Raw genomic sequence first — 19,841 nt, 5'->3', positions numbered from 1 at the left:
ATCACGTTGAGTTTTAAAAGAATGAATACGTTTATGCTTATGCTGTAGGTATAATATGGAGTCCCACATTTTAAAAACAGCTGACATTTAGTCTTTTACACATATTCAAACACTCATTTTAATATTTGGGTCAATGACGTATAATGTTTTCACAGCATGATATTTCATAAAATGTTCATCATCAGGCAAGGTTTGCATGAATATTATGATGGAAATTAAAAAAAAAAAAAAAACTTATAAATCTTGTAATTTTAATTTTAAAAATGTTTTTCCAAAATAGTAGTCATGGTCAGACAGTCTCAGCACATGATATTTGGACACTTTGAATAACTGAATAAATTACATAAATAATTTAGGAAGTAACATTTAAAAATATACATAAAAATGATCACATATTTTCTAAGTTACTATATATGTGGTATACTTTTATGCATTTAAACATTGTTTTAACTAAAATAAAAGCAGAATATTGAGCCATTATTAGTCCTACATTGTTTCTAAACATCTTTACATTTTAAACATTTTTGTGGAGAACCTGTAAATGTCTGTGCTGTGATTATAGACACACTTTAACTCAGTAAACTGAGGAGAAAGCGACAGAAATACCTGGATACAGGTTGTCACAGACACTTTTCTTCTTCTCCTTTGTGTGATAATATTTACCACAATTTCTTCTGCTTTATTTTTTTCTTGCGCCCCACACTTTGAAAACCCCTGATCTAACCCTATTAGGCTGAATTTACACCAGTACATCCTGGACTGGGTTAAATACATGAAATAAAGTTCTGTGATTAGATGAAGAAACCCAAAAATCCAGTTAAGCTTTTTCCCTTAGTGAATGAACCGTTAGTCCAACAGCTTTAAATAATTCAATGTTACTTTGAATCAGAGAAAGAGGAAGAAAAAACATTACAGCTCATTAAAAACTGTCCTAAACTCTCTCTAACCTTTAAATACCATGTAGAATATGGATATTACAAAATGGGTCAATTTCATTATAGTTTTAGGCTGATTTTTTTAAAATAATGATTAGGTTAAATCAGGGGTTCTCAACCTTAGAATGTTTTCTGAACAATTTGTGTCATTTTTTGCTTATTTTTGTCTTGTTCTGCAACTACAATAAACTTTCCATATTTTGACCTATTTTCATCACTTTTTCTTGTCATATATTTGATCCTTTTAATGTATTTTTGCGACATTTCTTCCATTTCTGACACTTCTACATCACATTTCAATGTCTTTTCTGCACATTTTTTTCCCCTTTCCAGACATGATCAGCACTTATAAACCCTTTCTACCACTTTTACACCTAATGTCACATATATTGACCCATTATTGTCACTTTTAACCTCTTTTCACCATATTTCATGCTTATTTTTGCCAATTTAACCACATTCACCATTTGTCTTGCCCATTATTTGCCAGTTAAAACCAATTATTTCTACTTTTTTCCTCCACTTTTAAGCCAATATTGATGGTTTGAACCCTTTTTACAACTTTTTCTAACTGTTTTTGTTGACTCTAATTTAAAACTTTGAATTGATTTTCGTGGTTTTTCAAAACTTCCTCATGACCGACATGTGGCAATTTTTATTTTTTTTTAATTTTTAGATTGAAGTAGGACCCTTAGTGCTTACAGATTATGAAAATATATGATACTTAATAGCAAGAAATCATGTTTTAAATAGAGAAATCTGTAGTCCTCCCCCCAAAGTGATTTACAGCAAATATAAAGCCAATTCTCAGTAGGGAAGGCTACAAAAGCAGAAATAATTGAACTAATGTATGGACATCAACTGAAGCAACTTTGGTGATAATAACAATAAACAATAGGCCAAAGATACATGTTCTCATAAAATGGTACATTCAGTTGTTCAATGCTTCAGTTGGGGGGTCCCCGTGGGCTGACAAGTTTGAGAACCTTTGGGTTAAATCTTGCTTTGTTGATGTTTTAAGAAGGTCCTTTCCAGAAGAAGCATCTTTTAAATCAGGGGTATCAAACTCATTTTAGTTCAGGGGTCAAAAACGGGCCAGTTTGATCCCGAGGGGGAGAAGATTTCAGGTGGGGGAAAAAAGAACAATCTTTAATGTCATTGTGACCTAGTTTTCCATATCAGTTCAATTCTCTTCAAAATTTTTGATTTTGTTACCAATTTTTGTGTAAGTTAGAGTAAATGTGAAATTGTTTGTGAGAAATTTATGGCAAAATTGAGAGTTATTTCCACAATTTGCAATTAAATATGATTGCATTTATGTGATATAAACAAAGGACAAATGCAAGCCCCTAAAAAATACTGTGGAGTTACATCTAAATTGGTACATTTAAGATTTCTACAATTGGATTATTTGGTAAATGACACAATAATTCATGTTTTCTCTGTCATTTTTACTTACTCCTGCATGCGGGCAGAATTAGATGCTCTAAAGGGCCAGGTTTGGCCCCCGGCCTTGAGTTTGACACGTGTGAAATTGCGTCTCTTGCTGCACTGTTGTGTTGAAATGCTAACGTTTTTTTTTCACCTCTGGCTGTCTTTGTGCCCCAGGCTCTTCACACAGGCAGCATTACTTAAAACATGGATTAAACGTTTAATTGTAGAAAACGGATCCTGTAACAGATTCAAACTGTCAGATGAAGTCGTGGGTGGTTGTGGACACGTTTAAAAACTAAACACGTGGGATTACTGAGCTAAGCTGGGACTTTAACCTTTATATTATAGATAATAAAGACCTCATCCTGCCCTGGAGCATCCAACTGTAACTGTCTGATGGATTCAATAGATTCTGTTCCCTCAGCAACAGAATGTAATTATACTTCCTGATCCATTTTAGTCCCAACAGGAAACATTCCAACAAAATAAAAACCAGAGCTTGACAGCTTTTTGAGGAAATTCACCTTTTTTCACATCTTGAAAAATCCCTAAAACTTAGGTGTCAAACTCGTTTTTGTCGGGAAAAAGAACAATGTTATGCCCTAGTTTTCATTTTCACATATACATGATATGATCAGTATGTAATAAACTAACAATATCCAAGCAAAAAAAAAAAGACAGATACTGTACTGCAGTCTGTGTCTTCTCCTCGCTCTCTTTTCTGTTTCAGGTGTTTAGATCTATAGATCTTTAGATGTTAGAGCTGGTGGTTCCTGATCAATGGTTCACGGCTCAACTAGTCTGGAACACTCTGATGGTCTATCCTTCTATCCTGTTCACTAACCCCAACCAGTCTACGCAGATGGCTGCCATATCTGAACCTGGTTCTAATGGAGATTTCTTTTTATAAAAAGAGGGAGTTTTTTCTTCCCACTGTCGCTAAATGCTTGGATTCTTTCTTTTTTACTATGGATTTTGTTGTAATTTGCGCTATATAAATAAAGTTAAATTTAATTGAAAATTGTATTTGTCCCTGCAGGATCTGTTTAATTCCATTTTTGACACACGTGTGTCAAACTCAAGGCGTGGGGGCCAAATCTGGCCCTTTAGATCACCCAATTTGGTCCACAATGGAAAAAAAAACATAAATTATTGAATTTATTACCAAATTTAAGTTGTTCCTCAAAATACACAAGTTTAATAAAATGACAATGTTTACAGGGTCATATTTTCTTGTAAATTGTGAAAATAACCACAAAATTCTTCTAGATTACAAAAAAGGTCAAATTCAAGTTATTTTGAATTGTTGATCTTGCAGCGACTGATATTCGTCACTTGTTGCTTAGATATATTCAGAACCTTTCAGATTGTAATTATCAGTTATACGCGGAAGTGAAAACTAGGGCACATTAATGTTAAAAATGCACTTTATTTCTAACTACGTCATCTGTGGCCCACTTGAGATCAAACTACACTGTTCTACAGTTCTTACATTTTCCACTATTATCTTATGTTGCTATTTTATTTTATTTTTTCATTTTTGTGTTTCTCATGCTCTTATTTATTGTATTGCTGCAAAAGTGAATTTCCACTCTGGGAATCAATAAAGGTGATTTCTATTTCATCTCCTCTTTAAACTTACTTGATTTTGTGGCCAAATTTTTGTGTGATTTTGATCAGTTTTGTGCTTGTTAGAAAATGTGCAGGAATTTAAAAAAATGACAAAATGATAAAAATGACTGTAGTCGTCTTAATATACAGATATGGGAAAATCTGAGAACCACTGCAACAAATGTTGGGGAGTTCATTCATTTTTTTTTTGTCATTTACACAATGATTCATGTCGTTTTGGGCCAAATTTGATGCTCCAAAGGGCCAGATTTGACCCTCAGGCCTTGATTTTGACATAAAACATCCAACTAAAGCTGTAATATTATATCCCCAAAGCTGTCAAAGAGTTTCTCCTTTCCTTCAATCTGTTTAGTCCGTTAACTTATTATTGATTTGTCTTTATTGTTTTTATTTAGTTTTTTCACAAATATATTTTATCTCAGTGTATGAGTTTTGATTTAAAATTTACATTTAGTCTTCAACTTGTGCTTGTGATGCTTTTCCTTTAAGAATTTATATTTTTTCATTTGGTCAAATCTAGGTAATAGAAATAGTAATAATGTAACTTTAAGTGTGATCCAATGCCGTGCCATGAAGAACGTTGAATGTCAGACTTTCCTCCATGAAGTGACTTTGATTTGAATAAAGTTTCACTCCGTGCAGTAAGTCATAAATAAATCACGTCTCTGTCACTCGTCACATCCTGAGATCTTTAGTCAGCACAAGTCAAACTAATCTAAAATGATGCCAAGAAACTTTCTTCCAGTACTAACCTGTTTCAGACTTTATCTGATGTGATTTCCTCTGACTTTTACTGATCAAATCAAATCACTGATCAAATGTACTTTCAAATGTAATAAAAAGTTTTACCAAAGAAGGAAAATGAATGTAAACACGTGGGCGCTCAAACACTCAAATATTAAAGTTCTTTGGGATTTAGATGTTTATTACTTTAACTGTAATCATTATATGCACCTCCTATATTTGACTCTGCAAAACCTATATTAATATTTCCCATCAAAATAAACTGTTAAACATTCTTCTCATTATAATGATTACACAAGTGGTTCTCTGGGTAGTATAATCATCTTAAAGATGTAAATCCTTGTTTTAATCTGGAATAAAAATGGGTTAAAACCACATAAATTGGTTACAGTTGTAAAAGTGGCCAAAAACAGACAGAAAAAAATGTAAAAAAGTGTCAATATTGGCTTAAAAGGGGCAGCAATGGGAGGAGGGTATGTAATACAATTTAAACTGGCAAATAATGGGCATGACAAATGGTGAATGTGGTTAAATGGGCAAAAAAATAATCATGAAATCTGGTGAAAAGAGATTAAAAGTGACAATAATGGATCAACATATGTGACATTAGGTGTAAAAGTGATAGATAGGGTTTATAAGTGCTGAACATGTCTGGAAAGTGGAAAAATGTGAAGAAAAGTCATTGAAATGTGATGTAGAAGTGTCATAAATGGGACAAATGTAGCAAAAATACATTAAAAAGAGCAAAAAATATTGCAAGAAAAAGTGATGAAAATAGGCTAAAATATGGTGAGTTTGGTGGAGTTGTAAAAAAAACAGTAAAAAATAAGCAAAAATGGCCTCAAATTGTTTATAAACATATTTATAGTTTATTGAAGGCATCTGTCATGGTGACCCCCCCCCCCAGTGTCTCACGACTCCTAAATTAGATGATACGTTGACTTTAATTTTAAAATAATTAATTAGTAAACTTTAAAAAATGGGTTCTTTTTATTTGAGATTGACAAGTTTCCAGAGTAATTTTTTTTTATTTTATATATATATATATATATATATATATATATATATATATATATATATATGTATATGATTTATATTTATGTTATATATTATAAACTCCAGCAGACACTTAAGTTGTTTTTAGCAGATGCTACTAAATTTAGCACAATAATATTAATGTTCTTACTTTAAGTGAAGATAATATTTTGAGGTGGATATGATTTAGAAAATAGTAAATATATATTTACATGTGAACTTGTTCAAAGGAAAACAAATTATCTGGTAACTTCACACACATATGATCACTTATTTCTGCTAAAAACAAATGTATTTGGTATAAAGTAGTGATGTTGATGAATTATAACATTATAGTCTAATTATCTATAAGGTTACTCTTTCTCGGGATGTAAAACTACTTTTCTTTATGCGACTTCTTCATTTTTATTTCACCACTCGTAGATGTTTAAAATCCTTTACATGAGGTTGAATAATTACTGAATTCTGAATTTTGTGAGAGTGAAGTGTGTGAAATGACATAGAATAACCCTTTGATAAAAAAGAGTATGAATGTAAGTCCTTTTAAACCTCCACTGACACTTTTAGGAACATTTGTAGAATATCAAAAGGTTTCCCCTCATTCTCATGCCTGTCACTCTCTCTCTCCTTTATTCTACGTTACTATGGTCTCTAATTATATAATGAATGACTCAAACTACAGTGTGTAGATTTCCCATAAGGAGGAGGAAGTGCAGCGTCCAATCATCAGCAGTAGATTCTCTGAACCTGAGACTGGATCATGACACTGCGTTTATCTCTCAGGTGTTTTTTTTCTTCCTGCCATTAATTAGCCACTGTTTGACTTTAGCTTTGTGACGCTAGGTGGTTAGCGCTGGCTTCATGTGACTCATTGGATTCAATAAGCTGATAAAACACTTCTAATACCTTTGTAAAAGTGGCGTAGCCTGCAGAAGGCTTTGAAGAACAATGTGTGTGTAGATAAACCATTAGAGATCAATACGTACAAGGCATTCATTATTCTAATTGACTGCAGTGATAGAAATGGAGTAAATCTCACACAATCACCAGATGAAACAAAGCTTTTATAATTAAATTCATTTTATGTGTGACACGTCGCCAGTAAAACCATAAAGCGACGCCACATTTGGGGAGGGATGTCTATGGTGTTATTGATCAGGTAGAAACATGCCCTAGTGAGTGATTAATAATGAATAATAAGCAGCAGAGACAATGATGGACGACACGTTCACGACCCAATCTGTGCTTCACTTTGAGTCGACTTCATCTTCTAAAGATGGTTTTATATAAACTGATAAACGATGGATGGTGAATGGTGTGTAAGATTAGCTTTAGTTTCCCACGAACTGTGATGAGGACAAGTAGAGATGAAGTAAATGATTAAAAGAGAGATGAGCACAACGGGCGATTTATGAAAGGAACGCTGGACGTCTCTTTGTCAATATTTGACTTAATGGACTGGAAAGAAATGATGAAAGAAAAACAGAAGGAGGCGTTAATGAGACGCCCCCCCACAGAACCATGACACGCCCCCACACCAGCAAACAGAACCATGTGACATCAGTGGGATGCACTCAGATCATCATTGTGCACGTGCATGTGTGTGTGTGTGTGTGTGTGTTTTCATGCACAAAGTGTTTCCCATTTATTTATTTATTCAGAGGTGAAAGTTAATGGATTAAAAATACTCACATTACTGCAATTGAGTTGCTTTCATACGTACTTTTATGTATATTTCTAATCAGTCATTTTACTTGTACTTAAAATAATTAAAGTAATTTGTTACATTTCTACACCCAACCATTACTGCGTAAATCATTATTTTTTTGTTATAAAATTATGTGAAAGTACAATCAAATGCGTCACATTATAGCTGACCAATCAGATTAAATGTAATGGATTACATCATATCCGACCAATCAGATTAAACGTAATGCATCACATCATATCCGACCAATCAGATTAAATGTAAATTGCATGGTGCCAAATCAGCTTAGAACAAAGGTTTATTTCTCAGAGCCTCACCAGAAGAACAACTAGCTACTGCTGCTAACGTGGACCAAAGTGCGTTTCCTGGCAACATCTTTCTGACACTGTTCATTTAAACATAGGAATAATGATGTCAACATATGCAATACAAACTTTGTCCACACAAGTAAATGGATGATGCTGCGTTCAGGACTTTTGTGTGAAACATGGGTAAACATGTAAAGCTAAGCAGCGTTTACTGCTAAAGTGTTGTTAAATGTTTCTTCATTTACACAGAAAGTTTAAACACAAGCACACGTACAGTAGTACGACAATAAACTACCGACTTACTTGTACTTGAGTATAATTTATATCAAGTAACAGTACTTCTATTTGAGTAGATATATCAGTACTCTTTACACCTCTGTATCTATTAGTGGCAGTTCGTCACAAACAGATTGTGGCACTGTTTGTCTTTGTATATACTGTAGTATATATGTATACTAATATAATATATAAATACTAATAAATAACAATCATTTGTTTCTGTTTTCTCATTTTCAGTTTGTTTTGATAAAGACAAATGTGTGTGTAAACAAGTCCAGAAGTTATGTTATATTAACCTCTGTGTAAATTAAGATGTTAAACGTTACGATTGTTAAATCTTACCAAAGTCCGAGTCGTAGAAGAGGATGAACTTCTGCCAACTGTACTCCGACACCACCTGCATGATGACATCATTGAGGTAGACGGGTGGGCGGACCATCAGCGTGTAGTCGTCCGTCCCGGGGAGGCGGCTGGTGGGTGGACAGGAGGAGCGGGGCGTGCCCGCCGGGGAGAGTTGGATGAACAGGTGAGGGATGTGCATGGCGTTGGCCAACGTCTGGAGGCTACCTGCTGACATACATCCGATAGAACTGACCAGAGCCAGAATACCACGATTCATCAGCTCACAGGCTACAGAGAAACACAGAGAGAAGAAGAAAATACAGGAAGTTAATATTAATCGTTCATACGAAGGAAAGATGGACAACTTATGGACAGTAATGATCCAACTACAAAAGGTTTTAAATGGTAATCAATCGATTCAATCAATCAAGGATATAACTCGTGATTTAATCACAGCAGACTTTAAATGGATGTTTTTAAAAGCTATTTAAATAATAAACATTACTGGAACTTATGTTTTATTTTTTTATTTTACTGGCACTGTATAATGGTTAGACTAGTGAAATAAAAATGGGGTTAAAAGTGAACAAAAATGGTGGAAAAAGTGGTGAAATGGGATTTTAAAAACCACAGAAGTGGATAAAAAGTGGTAAAAATGGTTCAATGTCTAAGATAATATTTATTGACAAAGTTATCGAAATTAGAACTCAATTATTTAAGCTGATATCACAAACTAACTAAGGTATCGTAGATGAAATTCAACAAATGACATCAGAAAAAGATGGAGGACTAGTATTGAAATCTCAAGTGAGTAATGGAATAACGTATGTGAGACTGTGTTCACGACCACCTGCTCTGGTTACTGGCGAGAATCCAGCTGTAAAAATCTAATATGGTTGTTCATCATCACCAAGCAACCAATGAGATGCGACCCAAACAGCTCTCTGTGTTGGAGAGGTGGTGGTGACAATGACATCATCACACTCATATATTTTGGTTCTGTGTAAAGTTACAACAGTTTTAGACTGATATTATATTATCAACAGAGCAAATACATGATGACACTCTACATGGGAGATACTGTATACCCACAGATTTACCAAATAACGTCAAACACAGTCAAAGTTCTCACTGCCTGTGTAAAAAAAACAATTACCCAGAAAAGGCTCCAAATAGATTTTCCTTTATTAGAAAACTGGATACGTTTAGTTGAAGATAAACAGTTGAAATATTCTGACTTGGTTTGATGGTTGTATGACTATGTTTACACATATTGTTTGTATCTTAAAAATATCTTATTAATGTACACTGAAACTTCTCCACGCTGACTGTTTAGGTTGTTTGTTTGTTTATGAAAAATATTCAACAAAAATCTCATAGAGAGAAAAAAAAAGGTTCAAAGTGTCAATAATGGAACAATTAGTTGGTAAATAATGGGCGTGACAAATGGTGAATGTGGTTAAATTAGCAAAAAATAAGCATGAAATATGGTGAAAAAAGGTTAAAAGTGACAATAATGTGTCAATATATGTGACATTAGGTGTAAAAGTGCTAGAAAGGGTTTATAAGTGCTGAACATGTCTGGAAAGTAGAAAAAATGTGCAGAAAAGATATAAAAATATGATGTAGAAGTGTCAGAAATGGAAGTATTGTAGCAAAAATACATTAAAAGGAGCAAAAATATGGCAAGAAAAAGTGATGAAACTATGAAAAGTGTGTAGTTGCAGAAAAAGGTTAAAAATGAGATAAAAAAAATGACTCAAATTGTTAAAAAAAAGAAAACATTCTAAGGTTGAGAACCCCTGATTTAACCTAATCATTATTTTAAAAAAATCAGCCTAAAACTATAATGAAATTGACCCATTTTGTAATATCCATATTCTACATGGTATTTAAAGGATAGAGAGAGTTTAGGACAGTTTTTAATGAGCTGTAATGTTTTTTCTTCCTCTTTCTCTGATTCAAAGTAACATTGAATTATTTAAAGCTGTTGGACTAACGGTTCATTCACTAAGGGAAAAAGCTTAACTGGATTTTTGGGTTTCTTCATCTAATCACAGAACTTTATTTCATGTATTTAACCCAGTCCAGGATGTACTGGTGTAAATTCAGCCTAATAGGGTTAGATCAGGGGTTTTCAAAGTGTGGGGCGCAAGAAAAAAATAAAGCAGAAGAAATTGTGGTAAATATTATCACACAAAGGAGAAGAAGAAAAGTGTCTGTGACAACCTGTATCCAGGTATTTCTGTCGCTTTCTCCTCAGTTTACTGAGTTAAAGTGTGTCTATAATCACAGCACAGACATTTACAGGTTCTCCACAAAAAGAAAGTGGAAAAAATGTGCAGAAAAGGCGTTTATTGAAAGCAACTGGCGATGGATGCCAGATGTGTGGAATAATAGGAAAATTTGCCAGATTTTGGAAAAATTCATAGTTCTTTCAGCACTTTGAGATTAAAACCAACAGTGATATAAGAACTGGGGAAAAAGTTGTGGATTTAAATATGTTTTTATTTTTAATTTTTTTGTATTTAGAGGATCTGAGATATTTACAACTGAATTAGTCATTTATGAAATGTTTCATTTTTTTTTCTTCTTTTTTTTACTTTCTTGATCGGGCTAAGTTTTATCCATTAAAGGGCCAGTTTTAGCCCCCGGGCCTTAAGTTTGACATAAATGAATGGATGAATCAGAATCAACTTTATTGACCAAGAGTGTATGAATACACACGAGGAATTTGTCTGGTGACCTGTGGTCTGTCAGATAGTGTAACATTAAATAATAACAAAATAAATAAAAAAAGAAGTATAAACATAAATATAAGAGTAGTTAGACTGGATGGATGGTTGGATGATGAATGGATGAATGAATGGATGGATGAATGGATGATGGATGGATGGATGAATGGATGATGGATGGATGGATGATGTATTTCAGGCTCTAATCAATACTTTTTCTCCAGTATTTCTGTATCTCCGGTGAAGCTGAATAAGTGTCTCTGCAGCAGGTTGTTGCTGTTGCTTTTGTCAGAGGACGATTGAAGTCACAGGGTCAGTGATGTCGTTCTGCTCCAACTATTTTACCATTTCTATCCTTTTCTGTCTTTGTTCAGGAAGTTGACACTGGTGTCATCGATAGATTCACTCGTTGTGATCGGATGGAGTTTATCTGATGAACAACGGGGGCTTTAAAACATTACATTTGGTCTGCAACATAAAGTCAAAATTACAGGAAATATGAATCATTGTGTTAAAGTAATTCAGTTGTAGATATTTCTGCCCTTTGAACAATTTGAGCCCATTTTTTCATATTTTTATCCTTTGTTTGCAACTACACTAAACTCTCCATATTTTAACCAATTTTCATCACTTTTTCTTGCCATATTTTTGCTCCTCTTAATGCATTTTTTGCTACATTTCTCTCATTTATGACACTTCTACATCACATTTCAATTAATTTGCAACTTTTAACCAATTTCTGTGGTTTTTAAATCCCATTTCACCTCCTTTTCCACCATTTTTGGTCACTTTGAACCATTTTATTAGTGATTAAAACCAGGATTTCCATCTTTAAGATGACTATAATAATAATAATAATAAACGTTCCTGGATAACAGTGGATATTATTCAGATGAATAAATAAATGTGGTTATCACAGATTCATAGAACAATGGACCATCATTTTACTGACTTTATGGATGGACCCCAAAAATCTCTCCTTTATTCCCCCTTATAGATTATAAAACTTTATAAAAACCTGATAGATGAAGGTTTTAGTGATGACTTTGACTGACAAATCTAAAACTTCTAGAAACATAAAAATATCAGTTTGATTTACAAACAAAAGCACACGACTGCTGGACTTATCTTTGCTTCTTTCACAGGATTTTATTGTGAAATATTTATAATGTGTGAGTGGGGCCCACACAGGTAAAGAGTGTGTGTGTGTGTGTGTGTGTGTGTGTGTGTGTGTGTGTGTGTGTGTGTGTGTGGGCCGTCAGTGATGGAAATAGTTGGTTGTGTATCAGTGGGATGTAGTGGGTGGTTATGGATGGTGATAATAGGTGAAAGTCTTTAAATGGCTGTGCTCCCACACACACACACACACACACACACACACACACACACACACACACTGTGGATGACGTAGATGTGAAAAAGGTGCTAATTCTCCAAAGTCCAGCTGTAAGCTAAGGATTAGCAAAGCCTGCTAATTGCCAGAACTGTAATCAGAGTAAATGATTGTTCTATATACAGTATATCATATTAGTCAATAACTGAGTTGGAATAAATGTATTTTGCACAAAAAGCCAAACTAAAGCAGTATGTAGTAATGTAATCCACATGTGCAGCATACGAATGCTACGACGTTAGCTTCCTCTTTGATGGTAGATGAGTGCTGAGCTCATTGATCCTCAGAATAAAGACCATGACTCAGCAGAAAGCAAAGACTGGCCGAGGTTTAATCGTATATTGTTACACTTTAATTCATTCTTCAAACACTGGCCGTGCAGCACAATGAGCTCATGGTTCTGAAACAGATTCATTTCATCACAAGTCGTTCTCTACATTATGCTTTTTAACAAAAATATAGAAAGAAGACAGACCTTTTTATTAATAACATAAATACTTATGAGTGGAATATATCTGGAATTAGGGTTGGAGTCAATTATCATCGTAATCATAATTAAATTGTAATTGAGTTCAGATATTTGATTTTCTTAAAATTTCTATAAACTTTAACTGTCAATTACAGTGTAAATAAATGCAAAACTATGTCGTACACATACGTAGGTAACGATTATTAAAATATGTTTCAACTGGTCGCTTCTCATTTAAACCATTACAAAAAATAAAAATATAAATCTAGGGATAAACTGATATTAAAAAGTCTCAGATGCCCACACCATAAATATTAAAACCAATATCATCATTGATTAGGAAGCCTAACAAAGTAATCAATAGATGAGAAACTAATTAGATATTTATTATTTTACAGCTGATTATAGACATGGGTCAAACTGACCTGTTAGCATTAGAGATGCTAACAGAAAGCTAACACAAGAGGAAGGTTGTGTTTAATAAAGTTTATTTATTAAAAGCTCAGTAATTGTGATTCATTGTAATTGAACTTTAGTAATTGAGAACATAATTGTAATTGAATTTCAGGGGTAAAATAATAACTTAAAATGGAATTAATTAATCAAAATCAACTTGTGATTTAAAATGGATAATCGGAGGAAGTTTGCACACACACACACGCAAACACACACACACGCACACACACACGCACGCACACACGCACGCACACACACACGCAAACACACAGTTGTTACATTTTTTAGTTTTTTTGTACAAACTATTTGTTGTCGTTGTCAGAAGTGTAACACACTTCCTCTCTCACGGTTTCTTATATTTGCACTTCACACATTTTTCTGCTGTTCTCAGCAACATGAAGCAGCTCCTCCTCAAGCTTTTCCTTTCTCACACTTTTCTGTTTCCATCCCTTAGATTCATTTGTGTTGAGTCAGCAGATTAGTCCCTGTGGCATTACACACACTGACTTTGTGTGTTTTAAATTGGGCTTTCACACACTGTGTGTGTGTGTGTGTGTGTGTTCATCGTCACATTTTCTCAGTGTTAAATATTTGTGTTACTGTCAAACTAAACACAGCGTAGATCAGCGGTGTGAAGAGGCCACGGACGGAACAGTTCGACCATAAGTGGGCCACACATTTTAGGTAAGGAAAAATGGTGAATGTGGTTAAATTGGCCAAAAATAATCATGAAATATGGTGAAAAAAGGTTAAAAGTGAAAATAATGGTCATTATATGTGACATTAGGTGTAAAAGTGATATAAAGAGTTTATAACTGCTGAACATGTCTGGAAAGTGGAAAAAATGTGTAGAAAAGTCATTGAAATATGATGTAGAAGTGACAGAAATAGGATTAATGTACAAAAATACATTAAAAGCAGCAAAAATATGGCAAGAAAAGTGATGAAAATATGTTAAAATATGGTGAGATTGGTGTACAGTTGTTGCAGAAGATGTAAAAATTTGTTTTAATCAGAAAAAATATGGGTTAAAAGTGGTGGAAAAGGTGGTGAAATAAGATTTTAAAAAACACAGAAATTGGTTAAATGCTGCAAATCAGAGTGGACAAAAACAGACAGAAAAAATGGAAAAAAGGGTTCAAAGATCATTGGATTAGAAGTGGCAGAAATGGGGGAAAGAGGCGTGGCTGGGTTTGCAATTTAGAAAGTCGGAACACTTAGTTTAAACTGGCAAATAATTGATATGACAAATGGTGAATGTGTTTAAATTAGCAAAAATAAGCATGAAATATGGTGAAAAGAGGTAAAAAAAAAAAAAAGAAAAAGCAGAAAAAGGTTGTTAAAGAGATCTGGCGACCCCTGCAGTGTCTCATGACCCCAAGGTTGAGAACCCCTGATTTATACTAAACTCTGCGTTTGTTAGTGAGACTAAACCAAAGATAAACACACACAGAGGAAACCATCATGTAGAAAGTGATGATTCAGTTCCATCTGGAACTAAATGTAACTTTAAGAAGTTACTCTGACTTTTACAGCAACTCTGTCTAAAAATATGTTCAATGTGAAAAGTTATCAGCAGCTTCCAGTCGGTGCTGAGCATTGTGTAACACACTGAGAGGTACAGTGTGTGTGTGTGTGTGTGTGTGTGTGTGTGTGTGGAGGGAATCAACAATAGCCTGATTGCCTGTTTGACTCTGACTTTCTTAGTAATCCGGTCCCTGATTCTCAGACTTGGTGCTGAAAACATCAATGATTCTACACACAAAACACACACACACACACACACACACACACACACACACACACACACACACACACAAAACACACACACACACACACACACACACACACACACACTCGTTCCAACTCTGAACCAATAATTATGCTCCATTTAACAGATGAACTTGAGTTTTTGGAGTTCTGTCGTTTTGTAAAGGAGACGTTTAGAATTCAAATAGTAAATAGATTTCACTTATTTAGCACTTTTCTCATCACTTTAGTAGTTAAACAACATTTTATATTAACAAACCACAATCACACATTTACACAACCATGGTAAAATGTGGGGTCACCAGATGCCTTCAAGAAACTAAGAATATTTTTTTAACAATTTCAGCCCATTTTTGCTTATTTTTTACCATTTTTCTGCAACTGCACCAAACTGTCCATATTTTAACCTATTTTCATCACTTTTTCTTGCCATATTTTTGCTCCTTTTAATGTATTTTTACTACATTTCTCCTATTTCTGACACTTCTACATCACATTTCAATGTCTTTTCTGTAATTTTTTTCCACTTTCCAGACATGTTCAGCACTTATAAACCCTTTCTACCACTTTTACACCTAATGTCACATATGTTGACCTATTATTGTCACTTTTAACCTCTTTTCACCAGATTTTATGATATTATTTGTCAATTTAACCACATTCACCATTTATCATGGCCATTATTTGCCAGTTTGAACTAATTGTTCCAATATTGAAACTTTGAACCACTTTTTCTGTCTGTTTTTATCGACTCTAATTTGCAACTTTTAACCAATTTCTGTGTTTTTTAAAATCCCATTTCACCACATTTCCACCATTTTTGGTCACTTTGAACCATTTTATTAATGATTAAAACCAGGATTTCCATCTTTAAGATGACTATAATAATAATAATAAATGTTCCTGGATAACAGTGGATATTATTCAGATGAATAAATAAATGTGGTTATCACAGATTCATAGAACAATGGACCATCATTTTACTGACTTTATGGATGGACCCCAAAAATCTCTCCTTTATTCCCCCTTATAGATAAATCTCAGAAACATGAATCACAGTTAAAATCAGGAGATATTACATTTCCCATCTATTACATGTATATATGTTAATATTAAACTGTTAAATGTAGTAATATTGAGGTCTGGAGGGTGTCCACTAGGGGCCACAGAGGCCAATTTTGCAGATGTTGCGTAACGTAGTTTTAAATAGTCTTTTATTTGTCTGCACTCATCTGTCCACCATGTTCTCTTTTGTATCTCATCCCTCTCTTTCTGCCTCCTTTAATTCACCACAAACCAACCGCAGAGTTGACCTAGTTTACAGTTTCAGTGGTTGACAGATAAATCCCTCTATACAACATCTTCATCCCCAACACGTAATAACGGCTTTGTTCTCTACCAGGTTTTTCTCATCACTATATTTAAAGTTAGTGGCTAACTGAGAGCTAGTTCTCCTGCTCTATGACAACATGTATTCATCTATAAACCAACATGTTTGCTAAATCTAATTATGTTTTGACATTATCTTGTGTTTTCTTTTCTCTAGACTTGCCTATGGTAAAGCAGAAAAACCAAAGATCCACCAAATGACCATAAACATTGATAGAAATGGTTTTTGTTAAATGTCACAAACACAAATGTCACCAAAACCTCCAAAGAAAAGTTCAATTAGACAAAAAGGAAAAACACACACTTCATTCATTTGTTGTTACTTTCAGAAATATTGTTTGTGTACCTTCAACAAACCACACAAACGCAGCTTTAATATCTATGGATAGATTCTACAGTATGTTTATCAAATGCTGTAAACCCTTGTGTCAAACTCAAGGTCCGAGGGCCAAATCCGGCCCTTTAAAACATCCAAATTGGTCCCCATGCAGGAGGAAGTAAAAATAGCTAAGAAAACAGTGTAAATGACCAATTAAAATATCTGGTAAATTTCCACAGGAACTTAAGATGAGGAATTTTGGCAATATTCAAAATATTTAAACTTTTCATGGGAATAATTTACTGGTTAATTACTTATGTCACAGACACGACAGCAATGTTACAAATGAAAAGAATAAACAAAGAAAGAAAAAAAATAAATAAAATGTACATAATTAAGTAAAAGATAAGGATTAAATACAAGTGCACACATTACAGTAGAAAAAATAAATACGATACAAATAATACACAATTACAAATGTAATACAGATGATATGTATATATTTTATTGAAATTAAGCAGAAATTAAAAATATCTAAACATAAATATTGGCATCTATGCAAAATAATACAAGTTTTATTGAATTTATGACAAATTCAATAAAACTACAATATTTGGAAGTGATTTTTGTTGTCTAATTGTTGAAATAAACCTATTTTTTTTTCCAAAATCCAGATCTGCTCAATTCTGAATTTGTTTGACAAAATGTCCCCATATTAAATAAATATAGTGACTACCTGTCACCCATTGTTTGGATATTGTCGATTATATGGTTTATACAAATCCCTATGGGAGTTTGGTAATACTCAAAAAAAAAAAAAAAACATTTCAACAGATTTATTACAATTATTAAAGTGAAGTTTCAATGAAATTTATCACAATATTTGCAGCTGTTTTCATTTTTCCAATGTTTGTAAAACACCATGGAAGTGAACTTTTACTCTGAAATTGTTGAAAAAAAGCCTACCGGTAATTTTTTCAAATTGAAATCTCCTGAATTCTGAAATTATTTGACACAATATAGTCAATATATAATACAATATATAATTAGATAAATATAGTCGCGACCTGTCACTTTGATATGGTCGGTGCCTTATATACTACATACTTTTATATCGTTTATACAAATTTCCACGGGAACTTAAACTCAATATTCAAAAAATGCATGCATTATTCAAGTGGAGTTTCAATGAAATGTATCACAAATTCAATGAATCCCTACAATTTTTGCAGCTGTTTTCCTTTTTTCCATGTTTGTACAACGACATGAAAGTCATTTTTTACTCTGAAATTGTTGAACCTAATTTTTCCAAAATCCAAATCTGCTCAAATCTGAAATTATTTGACAAAATTTCCCCAATTTACATTAATAGTCACTACCTGTTGCTTGTATATAGTCTGTGCCTTATATACTACATACATATTTTTATATCATTTATACATAGAAATGCAAAGTAGCACTAATCTTGAAACTGTTTGATTCTCAACCTCTGCGGCCCATTTCAGATCAAACATATTCATATTTGGCCCCTGAACAAAAATGAGTTCAAAGACTTGCTAATGTCGCTAACTGTAATATTATTACGTTATCTGTTTTTACTGATGATGGAGCATTTCTCAGATTTTAACTGAAACCCACGTATAAAATCACTCATTGCCATTTGTTATCAAAAATTGAATTGAATATAATTAAATATACAACATCTGTGATTTAGTGTTTCACATTTGACTCTTTTTGGTGTTTTTTCTTCTGCTATTCCTCCATCAACCCTTAGGGAAACATGACGTGGTATATTTATCTTTGTGTCCAGGCTTCATTCATTGCAAAGTCAAGGAGATGAATGTGCCTCCGGGAAAAATCCACCGCTCCTCTGTTTACAACCCTGAGGCTTTTACGCTATTACTTCACCACAACTGATCTGTGTCCTTTTTCTCCTTCTCTCTCTCGCTCTCTCCTGATTTTATTTTCTTCTCTAGTTTTTTCTCCCTGCTATTTAAACACAGACAACAATATTTAAGCAATTTTTAAAAGAAGAAACAACGGCGTCTCAGTCACTACCCGTCTCATTAATTCCCCTCTATCGTTTTGCAAATCTTTGTTGTTCACAGGTTAATGAGTCATATTTCAAAGCTCAGATCATATTCACAGAATAGATCGGGTGTTTACTAGACGGAGTGTTTTCGTGGCCTGTTTACACGACAGATGTCACATTTCTCCCTCTGGAGTCTCAAATGAAAGCCGTGCACTGTTACTCTGTGTTTTGGTACGTTCTGTGTTTTGGTACTTTCTGTTAATAGCTGATTATGTGACGTCCTGTATAAACACTGACTAATACTCAGAATGAGAACCAATCACAGAAGGAGTGGTGGTTTGAGTCCCACTGATGTCCCAGTTTTAGCCTGAAGCGTCCTACTGGGTCTGTAAAGTGTCCGTGGTGCCTTCAGGCCACACACGACGCTGATGATGGTTCCACAAAACACAACAACACAAGTAACCTTGAAGAAGTCTTGGCCAAATATGTACTTTCTGATGTTCTGATGCACAGCAGGTGTCTGCGTGAAACAAACACGTCAACGTTGAGGACAAATGTGACCCAAATCTGATCTGTTTGCACATCTGTGACCTGTATCTGATCTGTTAAAGATCTCCTTGCTCTCGAAGGAGGCGGATGCTTTTTCCTTCGCTCCCTCCTTTTTTCCGCATTTTCCTGATTTATCGTAAATTCGCATTATGTAGGCAGCATTATTGGAAAGCTGCTAGTCATCGACGGAAGGGGCTGAACTCTCAGAACTCTCAGATGGAATCAACCCTAGTGAACTTTTCAGGAGGAGTGGAGAGTTTGTGTCAAGGGAAATGAATACATTATTGGATTATTGAATACAAATAACCAGGA

At 33.9% G+C, this 19,841-nt stretch overlaps 1 protein-coding gene across 4 annotated transcripts in view; it reads right to left on the bottom strand.

Annotated features, from left to right (window-relative positions):
* The window catches only part of grid2 (glutamate receptor, ionotropic, delta 2), a 537,682-nt gene that overhangs the window by 266,783 nt on the left and 251,058 nt on the right, over positions 1–19,841 (bottom strand). For all 4 annotated transcript variants that reach the window (XR_003674813.1, XM_028457897.1, XM_028457899.1 and 1 more), the window contains exon 3: positions 8,418–8,705. Coding sequence is in view for 3 of the 4 variants with exons in the window: in XM_028457897.1 (XP_028313698.1) it covers positions 8,418–8,705 (288 nt within the window). In the remaining variant the exon portion in view is untranslated. The remainder of the gene's footprint in view (positions 1–8,417; positions 8,706–19,841) is intronic.

The sequence above is a fragment of the Gouania willdenowi genome, chromosome 9 (assembly GCF_900634775.1).
Source record: "Gouania willdenowi chromosome 9, fGouWil2.1, whole genome shotgun sequence".
NCBI lineage: Eukaryota > Metazoa > Chordata > Actinopteri > Blenniiformes > Gobiesocidae > Gouania > Gouania willdenowi.
The sequence above is the reverse complement of the archived record's forward strand: the minus strand, read 5'-3'. Positions and strand labels throughout refer to the sequence as shown.